The 14232-nt window shown below is 35.5% G+C and overlaps 1 protein-coding gene across 2 annotated transcripts in view; it reads left to right on the top strand.

Moving 5' to 3' along the window:
- The window catches only part of RPTOR (regulatory associated protein of MTOR complex 1), a 438354-nt gene that overhangs the window by 177364 nt on the left and 246758 nt on the right, over positions 1-14232 (top strand). For both annotated transcript variants that reach the window (XM_032209983.1, XM_032209982.1), the window contains exon 6: positions 12137-12312. In XM_032209983.1, the coding sequence (XP_032065874.1) occupies positions 12137-12312 (176 nt within the window). The remainder of the gene's footprint in view (positions 1-12136; positions 12313-14232) is intronic.

Here is a 14232-nt window from a genome sequence, read left to right as displayed (position 1 = left end):
TTATCAGCCAGGAGGCATTTCTCTTGAACTGAAGATGGGATTCAGAACTACCAGTATTTCTGAAAATATAACGTCTCAGTTTACTCACACTAAGTAGCTACTTAAAATAAAGAAAATTTTCTTATAATCAAAGGGGTTATAAAGCAGCAGGTATAGTATTTTAGAAACAGCAAATCAGTTTCACAACCAAATTTATTTTTCCCCACCTACTCTTAAGTTTTAACAAAATAGAGAAAATGAACTATAAGTCAGTTAATTTTGAGAGCAGAGTTAAAGGAATAGATATTTTGTTTCTTGACCCTGAGGTGAGATGTCAGGCTGTGGATACAAGTAGTCCTCGACTTACAACCACAATTGAGCCCCAAATTTCTGTTGCTAAGTGAAACATTTGTTAAATGAGTTTGCCCCATTTTACGGCCTTTCTTGCCACAGTTGTTAAGTGAATCACTGTGGTTGTTAAATTAGTCAAACAGTTTGAAGTGAATCTGGGTTCCCCATTGACTTTGCTTGTCAGAAGGTCACAAAAGGAGATCACATGACCCTGGGACATTGCAACCATCATAAATATGAGTCAATTGCCAAACATCTGAATTTCCATCACACGACCATGGAGATGCTACAGCGGTCATAAGTGTGAAAACTGGTCATAAGTCACTTTTAGTGCCATTGTAACGTTGAATGATTAGTAATCGAATGGTGTGTAAGTCGAGGACTATCTGTATAGTCAAAATACAGTCCCCTCTTTTCTTCTTCTAATGGGATAAGAATTTACTTTAGGACCAATTAACTCCAGAGATTTATATAAGGATGCATTTTGTTGCGTCATTATTGCTCTCTGAGCTTGGTTGTTTGTTTGCAAGCATTTTGCCACCAGACTAAATAAGATCTTCAGTGTTTGAGTGGGATTTGCTTTCCATTTATGTACAGTAGCTTCCTCTGCTGGTGGAAATGTTTTCTCTTTGACAGTTCCTTGATTGGGCTCTTGTTTACTGCTTGTCTGCCTGAGTTGGCAGTTCCTTGATTGTGGCATTGTATACCGCTTGCTTTATTTTTTTGTCTGATGTTAATTGTGGTGTTGATTGCTGTTGAGAAAGTGTTTTGGTCTTTTTATTTGCTTTTTGGTTTTATTTTATTGTCTCTTTTGAATCATGTGTAAAGGTTGTGTATCTCTATGGGTCAGTTGATGGCTGATTTGTCTGAGTGCTGAGCTTGCAGGAATTCCCTACCATTTTGGATTTAGCTTGGTCTTGGATGCTCACCATTTCCCAGTTGAAAATCATCCAGGTCATGGATGACAAAGGTGCTTTTTCAAGAGGCAAGAAGCAATTGAACTTTCTGTTTTTTCTTTGAGGACATTTCACTTCTCATCCAAGAAGCTTCTTCAGCTCAGAGCTGAAGCTTCTGGGATGAGAAGCGAAACGTCCTCAAAGGGGAAAAAAACAGAAAGTCCAGTTGCCTCTTGAAAAAGCACCTTGGGGTGCCCAGTTGAAACTATAGTTGAGTCTGTACATGTATTGTAAAATTAAGAAATTTTCATCATGTCTTCTGACTGTTAGTTGGCATTCTTGGATATGCTCTGCTAATATTCTGCCTCTCTGAATAGTAGTGGCTACATTTTAGATATATATTAGGATACATTTTAGTTGCAGGAACAAATATTTCAGAGTTTGGCCATCATTTCTCAAAGCTAAAAATTATATTAAAGGAGAACAAACAGCCATTATGATTCCTCTATATTAAAGAGAAATATTACTTTGTTTAAGCATACCTGGAAAAGAGTTTGGCAGCATTTGAATTTAAAGGATAATAGAGATAACAAGAAACAAAAGTGAACTGGAACGCACACTGGGACTTTATGCTGGATGTTCAGAGTTTTGATTTTTAGCAAGTCATTGGAAAAGTTTATTTTTCATTTGTTTATTTAGCGAAAACATATAGTTCTCTTGTCTTTGGAAAATATGAAGTGATTGCTGAATGTGATTAAGTATGGTATGTAAAGGAAATAATGCATATGTGAGAATAGATTGAATGCCTAATGAATGTTTCAGCAATGAATAGGGAATAAGACAAGGATATGTGGTATTCCATTGTCTATTTAATGTATTGATGGATAAATGCATAAGAAATGTTTTTGGTTGATGCTGAAACTATATTGGTCAGCCTTAGTGTATGTATGTTTCTTTAGTATGCAGACAGTTATTAGCCTTCAAGGTGGACGTGCCTAGAAAACCTGTCATATATGCTAATGCTCCTTTTTATAAGGTTTTATTAATAGAATATTGCAAATCTGAATGCATTGTCCCCCTCATCCCTTTTATAACAAGGTTGGGTTGTTGACTGATAATCCAAATGATTTGCAGCCAGTATTAGATACACTATGTAATGCAGTGAGAATACAGATCTGAAAATTAATGCATCAGAAACTAAAGTAATTATGTTTAACATGGAAAATGGAGTGAACAATTGGAAAATGATGAAAAAGTAAAGCAAGCAAATGAATATGTGTACCATGGTAGAATGTTTATTAATGAGGGGAAAGTGGATAGAAACATTTCAAGACATGCAGTTTGTGGAAGAAAGGCAGTAGGTAGTGTATGGTTTGTTGTGAGGACTGAATGTTTGTTGAAATAAGTGAAAATAGCTGTGTATAAGACCATGTTTTTGCTTACTTCATTATATGTAAGTGAGAATTGGATATATCAGAAGAAAAGGGTAAATGGAATGCAGTAGGAATAGTGTTTTAGAAGTGTGGGTGGTAAAATAAGAAATAAGTGAAATATGAGTGGATGTTGAATGAATGTGGGTTGAATATAAAGCCGAGTGATCACTACAGAAGAAATATATAAGATCATTTGGTTGCATAGGGAGAACTAAAGTGTAATTCAATATGCAAAATAAATCTATATGGTAGGAATAACTTGATGGTGAGGAAGAGGATGTCTAATCAAGTCCTGGTTGAATGAGGTTAATGTGCCAGGCCTAAGGGTAAAGACAACACAGTGAAATCCAATCAAGTTCAGTCCTTTATTTACTCATACCTAATCGAATCTCATCAGACTAAAGCTGTAGCCTGCTAACCTAATAGTTATAACCTGGGATGGGTGGGTTCTAGAGCAGGGGTGTCAAACTCGCAGTCCGCGGGCCAGATGTATCACATGCTGGCCATGCCCACCCCCAGTTTAGCGAAGGGGGAAAAAGTCATGATACATCACATGACGACAACGCGACCCTGCGAGTTTGACACCCCTGCTCTAGTGTGTGGCTACCCTGAATCTCTTCCTTTCTTCCCATTCAGTTCAGGACTATGCAGTCTGTTACCTGGGACCCTCTCTGGAATGTGATACCTCCTCCTTGGAAAGTCACAGTTCTATTCCTGACAACTGTATATTTCATCACATGATGTGATTCCCCAGGAAGAGAGAGGTGCACATTTTAAAGAACAAAAAGCAGTACATAAAGTAGTGTAAGCATGAGATGGAAGCAAGAATGTAAGATATAGATAGAAAGGTACTGAGAAATATAATAGATGTTGTCAGTAGAAACTAGTTTTATCTGTGTTTTTTATTTTCTTTTTCTTAGTCTTACTGTTTCCTACTTCTTTTCTGCACAATACATAATGTTTTTTATACCAAAATGGAATTGATAGGTATAAATATTTATACATTAATACAGACAATAGTCTCTCAAGCTATGTCAGCAAAAATTACAATAAATATCTATATTAGATTCCAATCCAGAATCCATTTAACATTTCAAGTGCAGGAGATGAACCAGAAACAAATGAGAAATGAGGGACTTCTTTACTTTCCCAGGATCCAGGTTAGAATCCCATTATGCCAGTCTCCAGCTCTACAGTTTTTTTTAAAAAAAACTGTCAGAAGTAATTTGTATTTGCCTGGTTTAACTTAAAAGTCTTATCCACCGGGTGCAAAGATGTTACGTTCCATATTCGAATGATCATGGATTTGAACGTTCATATCTAAGATATCTGCCTTGCCCAAACAATGAAGAAAACTGTGAGATAGTTCTGCCTCAATTGCCACTCCATTACAGGTTCAGGAAAATAGTTGGTGATATTAGGAGAGGAAGAAAGAGGAGAACATGTGCTCTTCTTTGTCATGACAGAAAGAAAAATGGAGCAGTCACACAGGGTCATCATGAACAGGGTAAAATAGCTCTAATGACTCAGTAATTTATTCCTGTGCTAATATGGATTTATATTGGTAATTTTAATTAATAGCTTTGTAACGTTATAGAATCAAAAGTTTGTGATTGTTTTGCTCCAGTACAATCTTGTGGCCCGCCAGTGGAGCTGACAGCAGATTTGGAAAATGAGGAGGTTGAGGAGGAACATGGGCCAGTCCTGAAATCTGGGGAGGACTCGGATGAATGCTCTGTGTTGGAGGCAGAGATGGGGCCAAAGCCGTCTGACAGATAGCAGCTGCCTTTGGAGTCAGACATCAGTGAGGCAGACAAACAGCTGGAGACTGTTCCCAGTGTGCGCATGCGCAGAGTTGCCAGACGAAGGGAACAGCTAAGGAACAAGGGTTGATTTGGGAGTAAAGCCACAGTGGACGGTGAATGGCCCCTCCCATAGGGAATAAAAGAGGAGCGAAAGGGGAGGGGAGTTTGCAGGAGACAATTAGTTCAATACTATAAAGGTAAAGGTTCCCCTCACACATATGTGCTAGTTGTTTCCAACTCTAGGGGACAGTGCTCATCTTCATTTCAAAGCCGAAGAACCAGAACTGTCTGAAGAAATCTCGGTGGTCATGTGGCTGGCATGACTAAACTCTGAAGGTGCACGGAACACTCTTACCTTCCCACCAAAGGTGGTCCCTATTATTCTATTTGCATTTTTAATGGTTTTGAACTGCTAGGTTGGCAGAAGCTCGGACAAGTAATGGGAGCTCACTCCATTACGCGGCGCTAGGAATTCGAACCACCAAACTGCCGATCTTTCTGATTGATAACTGAGTGTCTTAGCCACTGACCCACCGCATCCCACCTATATACTATATCACACACACACAAAAAATATGATATACTATATCATATATACCTATAAACAGTTAAATAGAAAATTACATAATAACGAAGTTCGAAGGGGTTTTGGAATTCTTCTAGTCCAAACCCCTTCTCAAGTAGGAAACCTAATACCATTCTGTACAAATGGCCATCCAACTCTTCTTAAAAGCCTCCAGTGATGGAATACCCACAACTGCTGAAGGCAAACTATTCCCCTGGTTAATTGTTCCCATTGACAGGAAAATTTTCCTTATTTCTGTGTTGGATCTCTCTTTGATAAGCTTCCATCCATTATTTTTTGTCCTGTCCTCAGTGCTTTAGAGAATAAATTGACAGTCTCCTTTCTGTGACAGCCCATCAAATACAATTTATCAAGTATAATTTACCAAATACAGTTTATGTAGATGTTAATTTGTACTAGGTCTTGTGATTTCTGTGTATTGTATGATGTGAAGTTTTCTATGTCTCTGTACATTAGGGAAATTGATGCAATTTCATATTTTAATACTTCAGACTGTGTTCATAAATTGTTTTAATGTCTTGTGATAGGTGTATAATTTATGGAAAATTGGGGTACAGAACTCTTTCTTTGTTTTACTTCATATTTTCTTTTTTAAAAATAAAGTTTGGTTTTGTTTACTTCTGTGAGTTTTATTTATTTCAGCAATATGCTGCAAAGTTCAACATTGAAAGTATAGTGGGTAACAACAAGCTGTGGACCTTTTAAAAAAAATGATATGTAACCCTATTTACTGTGGCTTGTAAAATTTGGGTTCTTCCTGGGATGGGTTCATACATCCCTGGCTGTTAAACATATGAAGTTATAAGGAATATGACAATGCTAAATAATTTGTCTTTTTCCCTTTCTTGAAGGTTCTACAAGGGTCCCGCTAAAAATGAGTTTGATATTAAATCTGTTCCTGATGGTTTACTTAGTAGCTCATGAAAGCAGAAGGGGTTTAATGTTTGTCTTTGAAAATTTGATACAATGTTTGTTTGCTTATTTGCTATAGAATATATATTGCTCAGTCCAGCAAGGCTCAAAGTGGCTTTCAGCAGAAAAAAGTACACGGAAATAAAATTCATAACCAATAGAAAAAGCAATAATGACCCAAAGAAGAGCCACAACATCCATTCCTTAGACTGAGGTTCCTTTTCACTTTCAATCTATTCCAAAGCTCTCTGGAAAAGCCATATTTTAATGGCTCCAAATAACAATAAGGCAGGAGCCAACATACTATTGGGAGGAATGCTATTTCAGAGCATGACCTCTGAAGATGCATGCTTTGTAAGAACACGGGCCAAGAGTGATCCTACTCTCTTCAATATTATTAAATGAACTGAAGCAACTGATAACCCAACAGGTATCCTGTATATGTGCAGATAATTGGCAAGACTGTGATTCCAAAGCAGAACATCATATACTTAGATTTCACACATTTGCCCACTCTTACTGAGAGCTAAAAGCATTATGATATAACTGGTTCAAATCCCAGTAAGGGTATGGCTAGCTGATGAGAGCTAAATAGCTTGAAATAGATCTATACTAGTCTCCCTTTATTTATTTATCAGCACAAATAAACACACACACACACACACACACACACACACACACACACACACACACACACATATACATACATACATACATACATACATACATATATATATATATATATATATATATATATATATATATATATATATAATATTCATTATGTTCAGGGTATGTATGTAAACATATCATAATTCTGGATAACTAAATGAGTTAGTCAGTTGTACAATATTTAAAAAAACAGCTTAGTCTTCCTTTATTTCCCCACATAACTGCATAAATTTAACACTCCGTAATGTCAAGACAAATTTGGAGTTGGGGTGGGGTGAATAGAATGAGAAGAGTATTATAGAACATTGCTTGGACTGTAGATAGAAATACATATCACCTTTAGATATGTTGCTTCTACCCATATCTAGCATTATTTTCTATGTATCACTGCAATTACTTCTATTTTTGGGAAGTACAGTAGAGTTTCTTGTTTTTATTCCTTCTTCGTAGAGAATTAAATGCTACAGAGGGAATGCTTGTCCTTTTAGCTACGTGACTAACTGCTTTTGATCATAACATAACATAAAATCAAATGTATAGTTTTGATTGGTTTTCCATTTTCTACATTGATTAATCTTTGCCATTACAGTCTAGACGAAGATTGCACTATGTGTCGGTGGTATGCTGCGTTTTCCTAATCTGTCAACTGTTCAAAAGAAGGAATTGTTTTGGTTTAGGTGTGTTAACACATTGACATGAAAAATGAGAAATCATTAAGACACTAAGCCAAAACAACACCAAAGGAAGCTCTTGACAATAACAATACCTGCTAACATCACCACCAATTAAGTAGGCTGTATCATAATTTGACAGTCATTTTACAAAAGTGTGTAAATTAAAAAAAGGAGCTTAACTGATCTCTAAAGTAAACAGCATGAAATAAAAATATAACAGTCATTAAGCACATTTCAGGCATAAATTGGTTTTCTTTAGTGATGGGGAAATCTAAAAAAATGGGAATCCAAGACTCTGCAAATATGATAGAAACACAATACCCAGCAATGCTTAATCAAGAGACAAATGTGAAGTTCCTCAATCTGTGGAAATAATATATGCATGTACTTTCCAAAAGCTTTGGAGATTCCTTCAGCAAAGGGTCCAAAGTTAACAGAACTGAGGTCTCTTTTGATATAATATGTATAACATAAAAGTTAAGCAGTAGGTTGTAATGATAAAAGGGCAGTTCCCCATGGAGAGATGTAAGAACTCAGAACATATATTAATATTAGCATTTTAAAGTTATTAATTATGGTTAGAAGTTAGGTGGATAAGGATGGAGATTGGAGAATGAAGCAGCTAAATAAAAACAATATTTTCCTAAGTATAAAATGCATATTGAAAAACATGTTTTATAATTACTGATAGAATCTGAGACAACAGTGAGTTATGAAGAAAGAATCTTAAAGCTGTTGGTAGCTGAAATTGAAATGTCTCACTGATATTACAAATTAATAAGAAATCCAGTAAAAAACAAAAGGTAGCAAAATTATAACATTAAAATCAAGATGATACTAACATCTATGGCTTCCAAGGGAGATTAAGGAAAGAATACTGTCAGTGATAATTACTTCTAATTAGAGAATTAGAATAATTGCATTTCCTTTTGATTGTATGTAGCATTAGACTATAAGAAAAAATGTACTCCTGCATCCTTATATCTAAGTCTACAAAATTAAGCTTGTCCTGGCAAATGGAAAACTGTCCAAATAAAATTAAAGACAGTTTGGAAAGCTGTCAGCATAAGAACACGGACTGTCCAGATTGTTGAGTTTATTAAAATCGTTGATTCTGTACTATCAGCAAATGCTTTCCTTCTGTCAAAAACAGCATTGACACAGATAACTAATTCTGAATGTTTCTTAATAATTCCTTATGTACAGAGCATAGTTTAGGGGGGGAGAGGAAAATGATTCAGAAGTATTTCCCCTTATAGTGAGCAATTAACTTGAATTGATGTTAAGGAAGTGTATATGAGAATAGTCTTAAAAGGGTAGTGATGAGTTCTTACTGATCCCTTCCTTGTCCCTAATATGTAATTGAGAAAATTTAAAAGCTAAGTATTCGTAGTTGTATTAGTATTGAATTTTGGACGCTTCTCCTTAATATGTAATTAAGTAAATTTAAAAACTTAAATGTAAGTAGTTGTTATTGGCTTTTGGAAGTTTATAATGATGCCAAAAGAAGAAGAATATAATTGATTATTGCAATATTTGTGGCATAGAAAGAATCTTTTATTATAACAAATGTGATTTTGGTTACTAGAAAGGCATATACTTTTCATGAAATGTATTGCCCAATGTATTTAAATTCCCAGGAACCATGAAAATCAGAATTGAAAAACTACCCACTCTTGTTTGATTCAAGAGTCAAATAATGCTAAAATAAAACAATGTGGCATATTTATATCATCTGCAGGGTGCAAATTAGCTTACAATATGGGACAAACTAATTATGTCCATAGTTTTATGATTTCTTCTTGAAAAGTAAAATATTTATGTTTATGTATAAGCTGTTCTTGTTTCAGATTAGTACTGGTCGTAATCTGCTTTCTCTATCAGTATTCTAAACTTCAACTTGATAAGAATAACTGTGCTGGAAAAATAATTGCACACCTTGAAATGTTATTTACATTTTACGTTTCTGAGGAATAAATATACATAATGTTCTACTGACTACTGACCCTTTTGTCATTTCCTTAATACTGTTTGTCATTCCATTATGCTAATACACATTAAAACTATATATTAATGGAAATCAGTCCACCAAATTATGTTCTTTATTGGTCATTTGGGTTATACTTGCTACAGTGCATAAGTATTTGTCTGTATTGTTCTCTGTTTTTGCCTAAAGCAAAGAAAGAAATGTTCAACTATGTTACAGTTGATCTGCCAGCCTTCTTTCTTAGTTTCTAATATTGCACACCCTTCTCTGCTTGCATCTTCCATAATCTTATATTATATAATATATGCCTTGTTAAATGAGTGTTTCTGGTTAAAAAAAATGACATTACAAACTGATCACATTGTGGTGTGCAATCCCTCCTGAAATACTTCCAGCATTTCCAAAAAAGACAATTTTAAACATGACCCAATTCTTTTAGGTTTGAAAGAGGATGTTTCAAATTTGGAATAGTTTGAATACTTTGCACACTGTTATTACAATCTTCAGGTGCTGTTAGCATAGGTTATTTCTCAGTTGATGTTTAATAAGTGTAATATTTTTCTATTGCTGTTTTGGCATAGATTTGCACTCATAACTTGGTAGTGAGGGTATCATAAAAAACCATGGAAGCAGTTTCCTCCTGGGAGCAGATTCAATAGATTGACTTCTTTTGGTTTATCTTGCAGAGATAAAATTTAATTGCTTGCAACAGTTGAAGAACTTAATGCAATGGTCAGAAATTTAACTCTTCACAGGCTAGCTGCCATTACTAGTCCTAAATTCAATCTCAGTAGTCATATATCCCCTGAGGAAAATAGATACAGTGTATGACTATGCAGAAGTAAGCAAAAAGAACTTAATTGAAGTTCAGTACGTTTTATTGTCAGATACAATTGCATTCCAAAGTTGAGACATCTTTGGTCAAATTTTCTATTTTAATTAATCCTTAAGTGTGCCCCCCCCCCAAAAAAAGCAAGGATAAAGCCTCTAAAGCTATTATTTCTGCTATAGAATATATTATAAATTACTGCATGAAAGTAAATCTAAACTTCTGCATGTGCCATGTTATTATTTTTAAATGGATTCTATAGATCAGCGCCCCCCCCCCAACTTTTAGGGCACTTTCAATGAAGAGAGGTTTTCTTGTGGACTAGATGTGGCCTGGTTTCATGTGCTGTCTGCATCCCATGAATGGGTCTACACTTATTTGCGCAGCCTGGTTTCTGGCGTGCTGTGGACTGGTGTCGGTCCATGGACTGGGGTTTGAGAACCCATGCATGTAAATAGAAAGTATATATTCAGATTTGCAGAAAGCTGTTTAACATTGAATCATATAGAATTTTGTCATCTTCAATTGATGGAAGGATTATTGAAGAATATAATTTGACCATGAGTGCCTAAAGTTTTACATGCAGCTGTAATTTTTTAATAAATAGTTCATTGAATAATTCTCCAGACCATTTCAAGTATGCTATCATTGACAACAATATACATTGGTATCTTGGTACTCATCATTAATTGGTGTCAGGAGGGAACAATGAGTGCCAAACAAATTTTTCCCATAAGGAATAATGTAGTGAGTCACAAGGTAGCTGATACTGACAAGTTCTAGCTTGTGCATTGAGTACCAAACAAATAATGAGGGACAAAAGTTTTGCATCAAAATGCATTGAGTACTAATTTTGATGAGTTTCAAAATAGTTGAGTAGCAAGGTAACACTGTACATATGTTTATGACTTAAAATGAGAGTTTATTATTAAAATTTAAAATTAATAAATTATAGACATAATTTAAATCTAAAATCTAAACAATGATAATATTAACATGTTGACATATTAACACAATATTAACTCCTTTAACATTTAAATGGTTAATGGAGTGGGGTAGGATTGCACCTTGTCAGAGTATAGAAAATACATGTATTACATATTGTAATTTGTCATATCAGACAGAATCTACCATTTCTTTCCCCCTTAGCCTCGCTGCCTTAATTGCAAAGATAGTAACTCACTGTGTTACAAACTGATTATTACCTTGTACAACTAAATTCAATTTATTTTCAGCATTCCAGTTCATGTCATCAAGGAATGGAGATTAATAAGGATCCCAATATTTAACATGCAACCAGGATTACATAATGTGACAAATTTTCTATTTCACCTGCCCCTCACACAAAATCTGCCCTGCACTGGGATAACTAGGAATTTGCTTTGTTGCATCATTATAATTGTGTTTAATATTGTCCCGTCCTCCCTCCCTCCCTGTAATTTATAATAAATCCGCTAAATATAAATGCATCCTAACTTCTATAGCCAGTTAGCATCTCTTGTCTCTGTAGTCAGGCTTTGGAGGCAATATTCAAATCTCTGTGAATTATAGCAAATGCTTTTGCTTACAGTCAGAATTTCAAAATTAGAAATCCTGACAAAAATGAGGAACTTGTTTTAAAGACGCTATTGATTAAACATAGATGCTGAACTGTTGGATTCCAATACTGTTGTTTGCTAAACTCTTGCAAATAATATAATTCTTTCCTAATAATCGTCAGGAAATAATGTATGTATAGTGATGATACAATATTGAAAGATTATCTTGAGATTTAAATCAAAACAGACCAAAGATGGATAATAATAAATAAAAGAACTCCAGGACATTCTGGATGAGTAGTTACATATAATGTTGAATTGATTCATAAGTATGAATGTGAATCAGCATGGTTGAGGAATAGGCTTTTCAAATCATTGACTTCTTATAAATTATATATATATTTTTATTATTTTTAGGTATTGCTAGCTTATCATTAGGAGATTTAACTGCTGGCTTTTCTATCTCCTGTGAAGGTTGCTGCAATTAACCCCAACCATCCACTTGCTCAGATGCCCTTGCCTCCTTCAATGAAAAATTGTATTCAACTAGCAGCATGTGAAGCTACTGAGTTGCTACCAATGATCCCTGACTTACCAGCTGACCTGTTCACGTCCTGCCTTACCACACCAATCAAGATTGCACTTAGATGGTAAGTGACTCGCTATTCTGAGACTTACCTATGACTTGGAAGCTTCAGTTGCCCTGACATTTTTCTGTAGATCCAAATTAGAAAAAATTGGTATAATCATCCTGGAAGCTGTCTCTACTGTCATCTTCTTGGCTTCTTTTTTATACTTCTGTTTATTACATTCGTATTGTATCTGGATATTTGGATTTGCTCAGATTAGAGGACTTAGTGTGCTGGAAATTAAAATAGGCTGCCTTTTCACAAATCAGAAGTACCATATGGTGCAGCACAATGTTATATGAGCGCACTATATTTTTCAGAGACGCTGTAGTGCCTGTCCTCAAGATCTTTTACCTGCACACGTTCTGTACATTTCAGTGAAAAGCTTAATTGGTTGGGATTGAGAGAATTGGGCTGTGGATCCATATGTTACAGAAACGTTACAAATAAGCTAGTTAAGTAGTAGGAATAGTATACAGAAAAAACTAAGTATCTTTTTCAAAAAGAATTTGAAGTAATAGGGCTATCTGTTAAGGAAGGGAGAGATAAAAAACTTCTCTGCTTTCTGCTTAATAACAGACCTGTCTTGGGGTTAGGACAACATCCGGGATTGCATGGGTTGCTGTCTCTAAGCAATGTGGTTGTGTGATATCATGCTTTACAACTACTGTGCGCACAGCAATTCTAATCCCAATTGCAGTCACAACTCGAGAGTATCTTTGTTTATGTATTTATTGAGAAAAATGATCCAAAGCTACCTATTTGTGTGTAAGCAAAAGTATTTGAACATTTGCTTTCAGTAACAAGTGGGCAGCAATAACTAAAACTAAATATTTCCAATAACTGATGGTCAATCTTGCACAATGACTAGGAAGAATTTTAGTCCATTCCTCCTAATAGAGCAACTTCAGCTCAGGAATGTTGTTGGGTTTCCTCTTATGAACTCCCTTCCACGACATTTCTATAAGATCAAAGTTAGGATTTTGACTTGGCCATTCCAAAAGATAAACTTTCTTTTGTTTTAACTATTCTTTGGATGTAAGACTTGTGTATTTTGAATCGTTGTCTTGCTGCATGACCCTCTGTCCCTTGAGCTTCAGATGATAGACAGTGCCTTGACATTTTCCTACAGAATTTGCTGGTACAATTCAGAATTCATTGGTTCCATCAATGATGGCAAACTGTCCTGGTCCAGGCGCAGTAAAGCAGGCTGAAACCATAATACTGCCACTGCCGTTTTTCACAGATGGGTTAAAGTTCTTGTGCTGGAATGCAGTGTCTTTGCCTTTCATCACATACAACACTTTTCACTCAAGCCAGAATATTCTATTTTGGTCTCATCCATCATTCTTCTAATAGCCTTCTGGTTTATCCATGTGGTCTTTTGCAGACTGTATGGGCAGCAACGTTCTTTTTGGAGAGTTGCAGTTTTCTGCTTGCAGCTGCAGCTGCCACACACACCACTGTTGTTCAATGTACTTTAGATGATGGTTTCATGAATACTGACATTCCCCCATGCAAGAGAGGTCTTTATCTATACCCTGGGTATGATGTTGATTGGTTGTCCATTCCTGGGGAGGATAACAATGGTGTCAATTTGTAGAAATCTCCTTGACAGTGGACTGCTAGAGGCCAAAGTCTTTGAAAATAATTTTGTAGCTTTTTTTCAGCAACAACTCCCCTTTGTTTTTTGAGCTCATGACACACTTCCACATACCTATGTTGGGAAGATTAGACTTTGATAGTGAATAGCCAGTAGAATTCTGTTCTTTAAAGAAGGCATACTCACACTTGATTTTCATCCCATTGATGGATAACCCTGACTCTAACTTCCCTTTCAAATGAATTGGTAATCCCAGAGGTTCACATCCTTTTACTGCACACAAATATGCAGTTTTGGATTATTTACCTCTATAAATAAACAAGCACATATAATGCTTT

Source organism: Thamnophis elegans, chromosome 2, assembly GCF_009769535.1.
Source record: "Thamnophis elegans isolate rThaEle1 chromosome 2, rThaEle1.pri, whole genome shotgun sequence".
In the NCBI taxonomy this organism is placed as follows: domain Eukaryota; kingdom Metazoa; phylum Chordata; class Lepidosauria; order Squamata; family Colubridae; genus Thamnophis; species Thamnophis elegans.
This window is presented reverse-complemented; position numbering and strand designations above follow the sequence as displayed.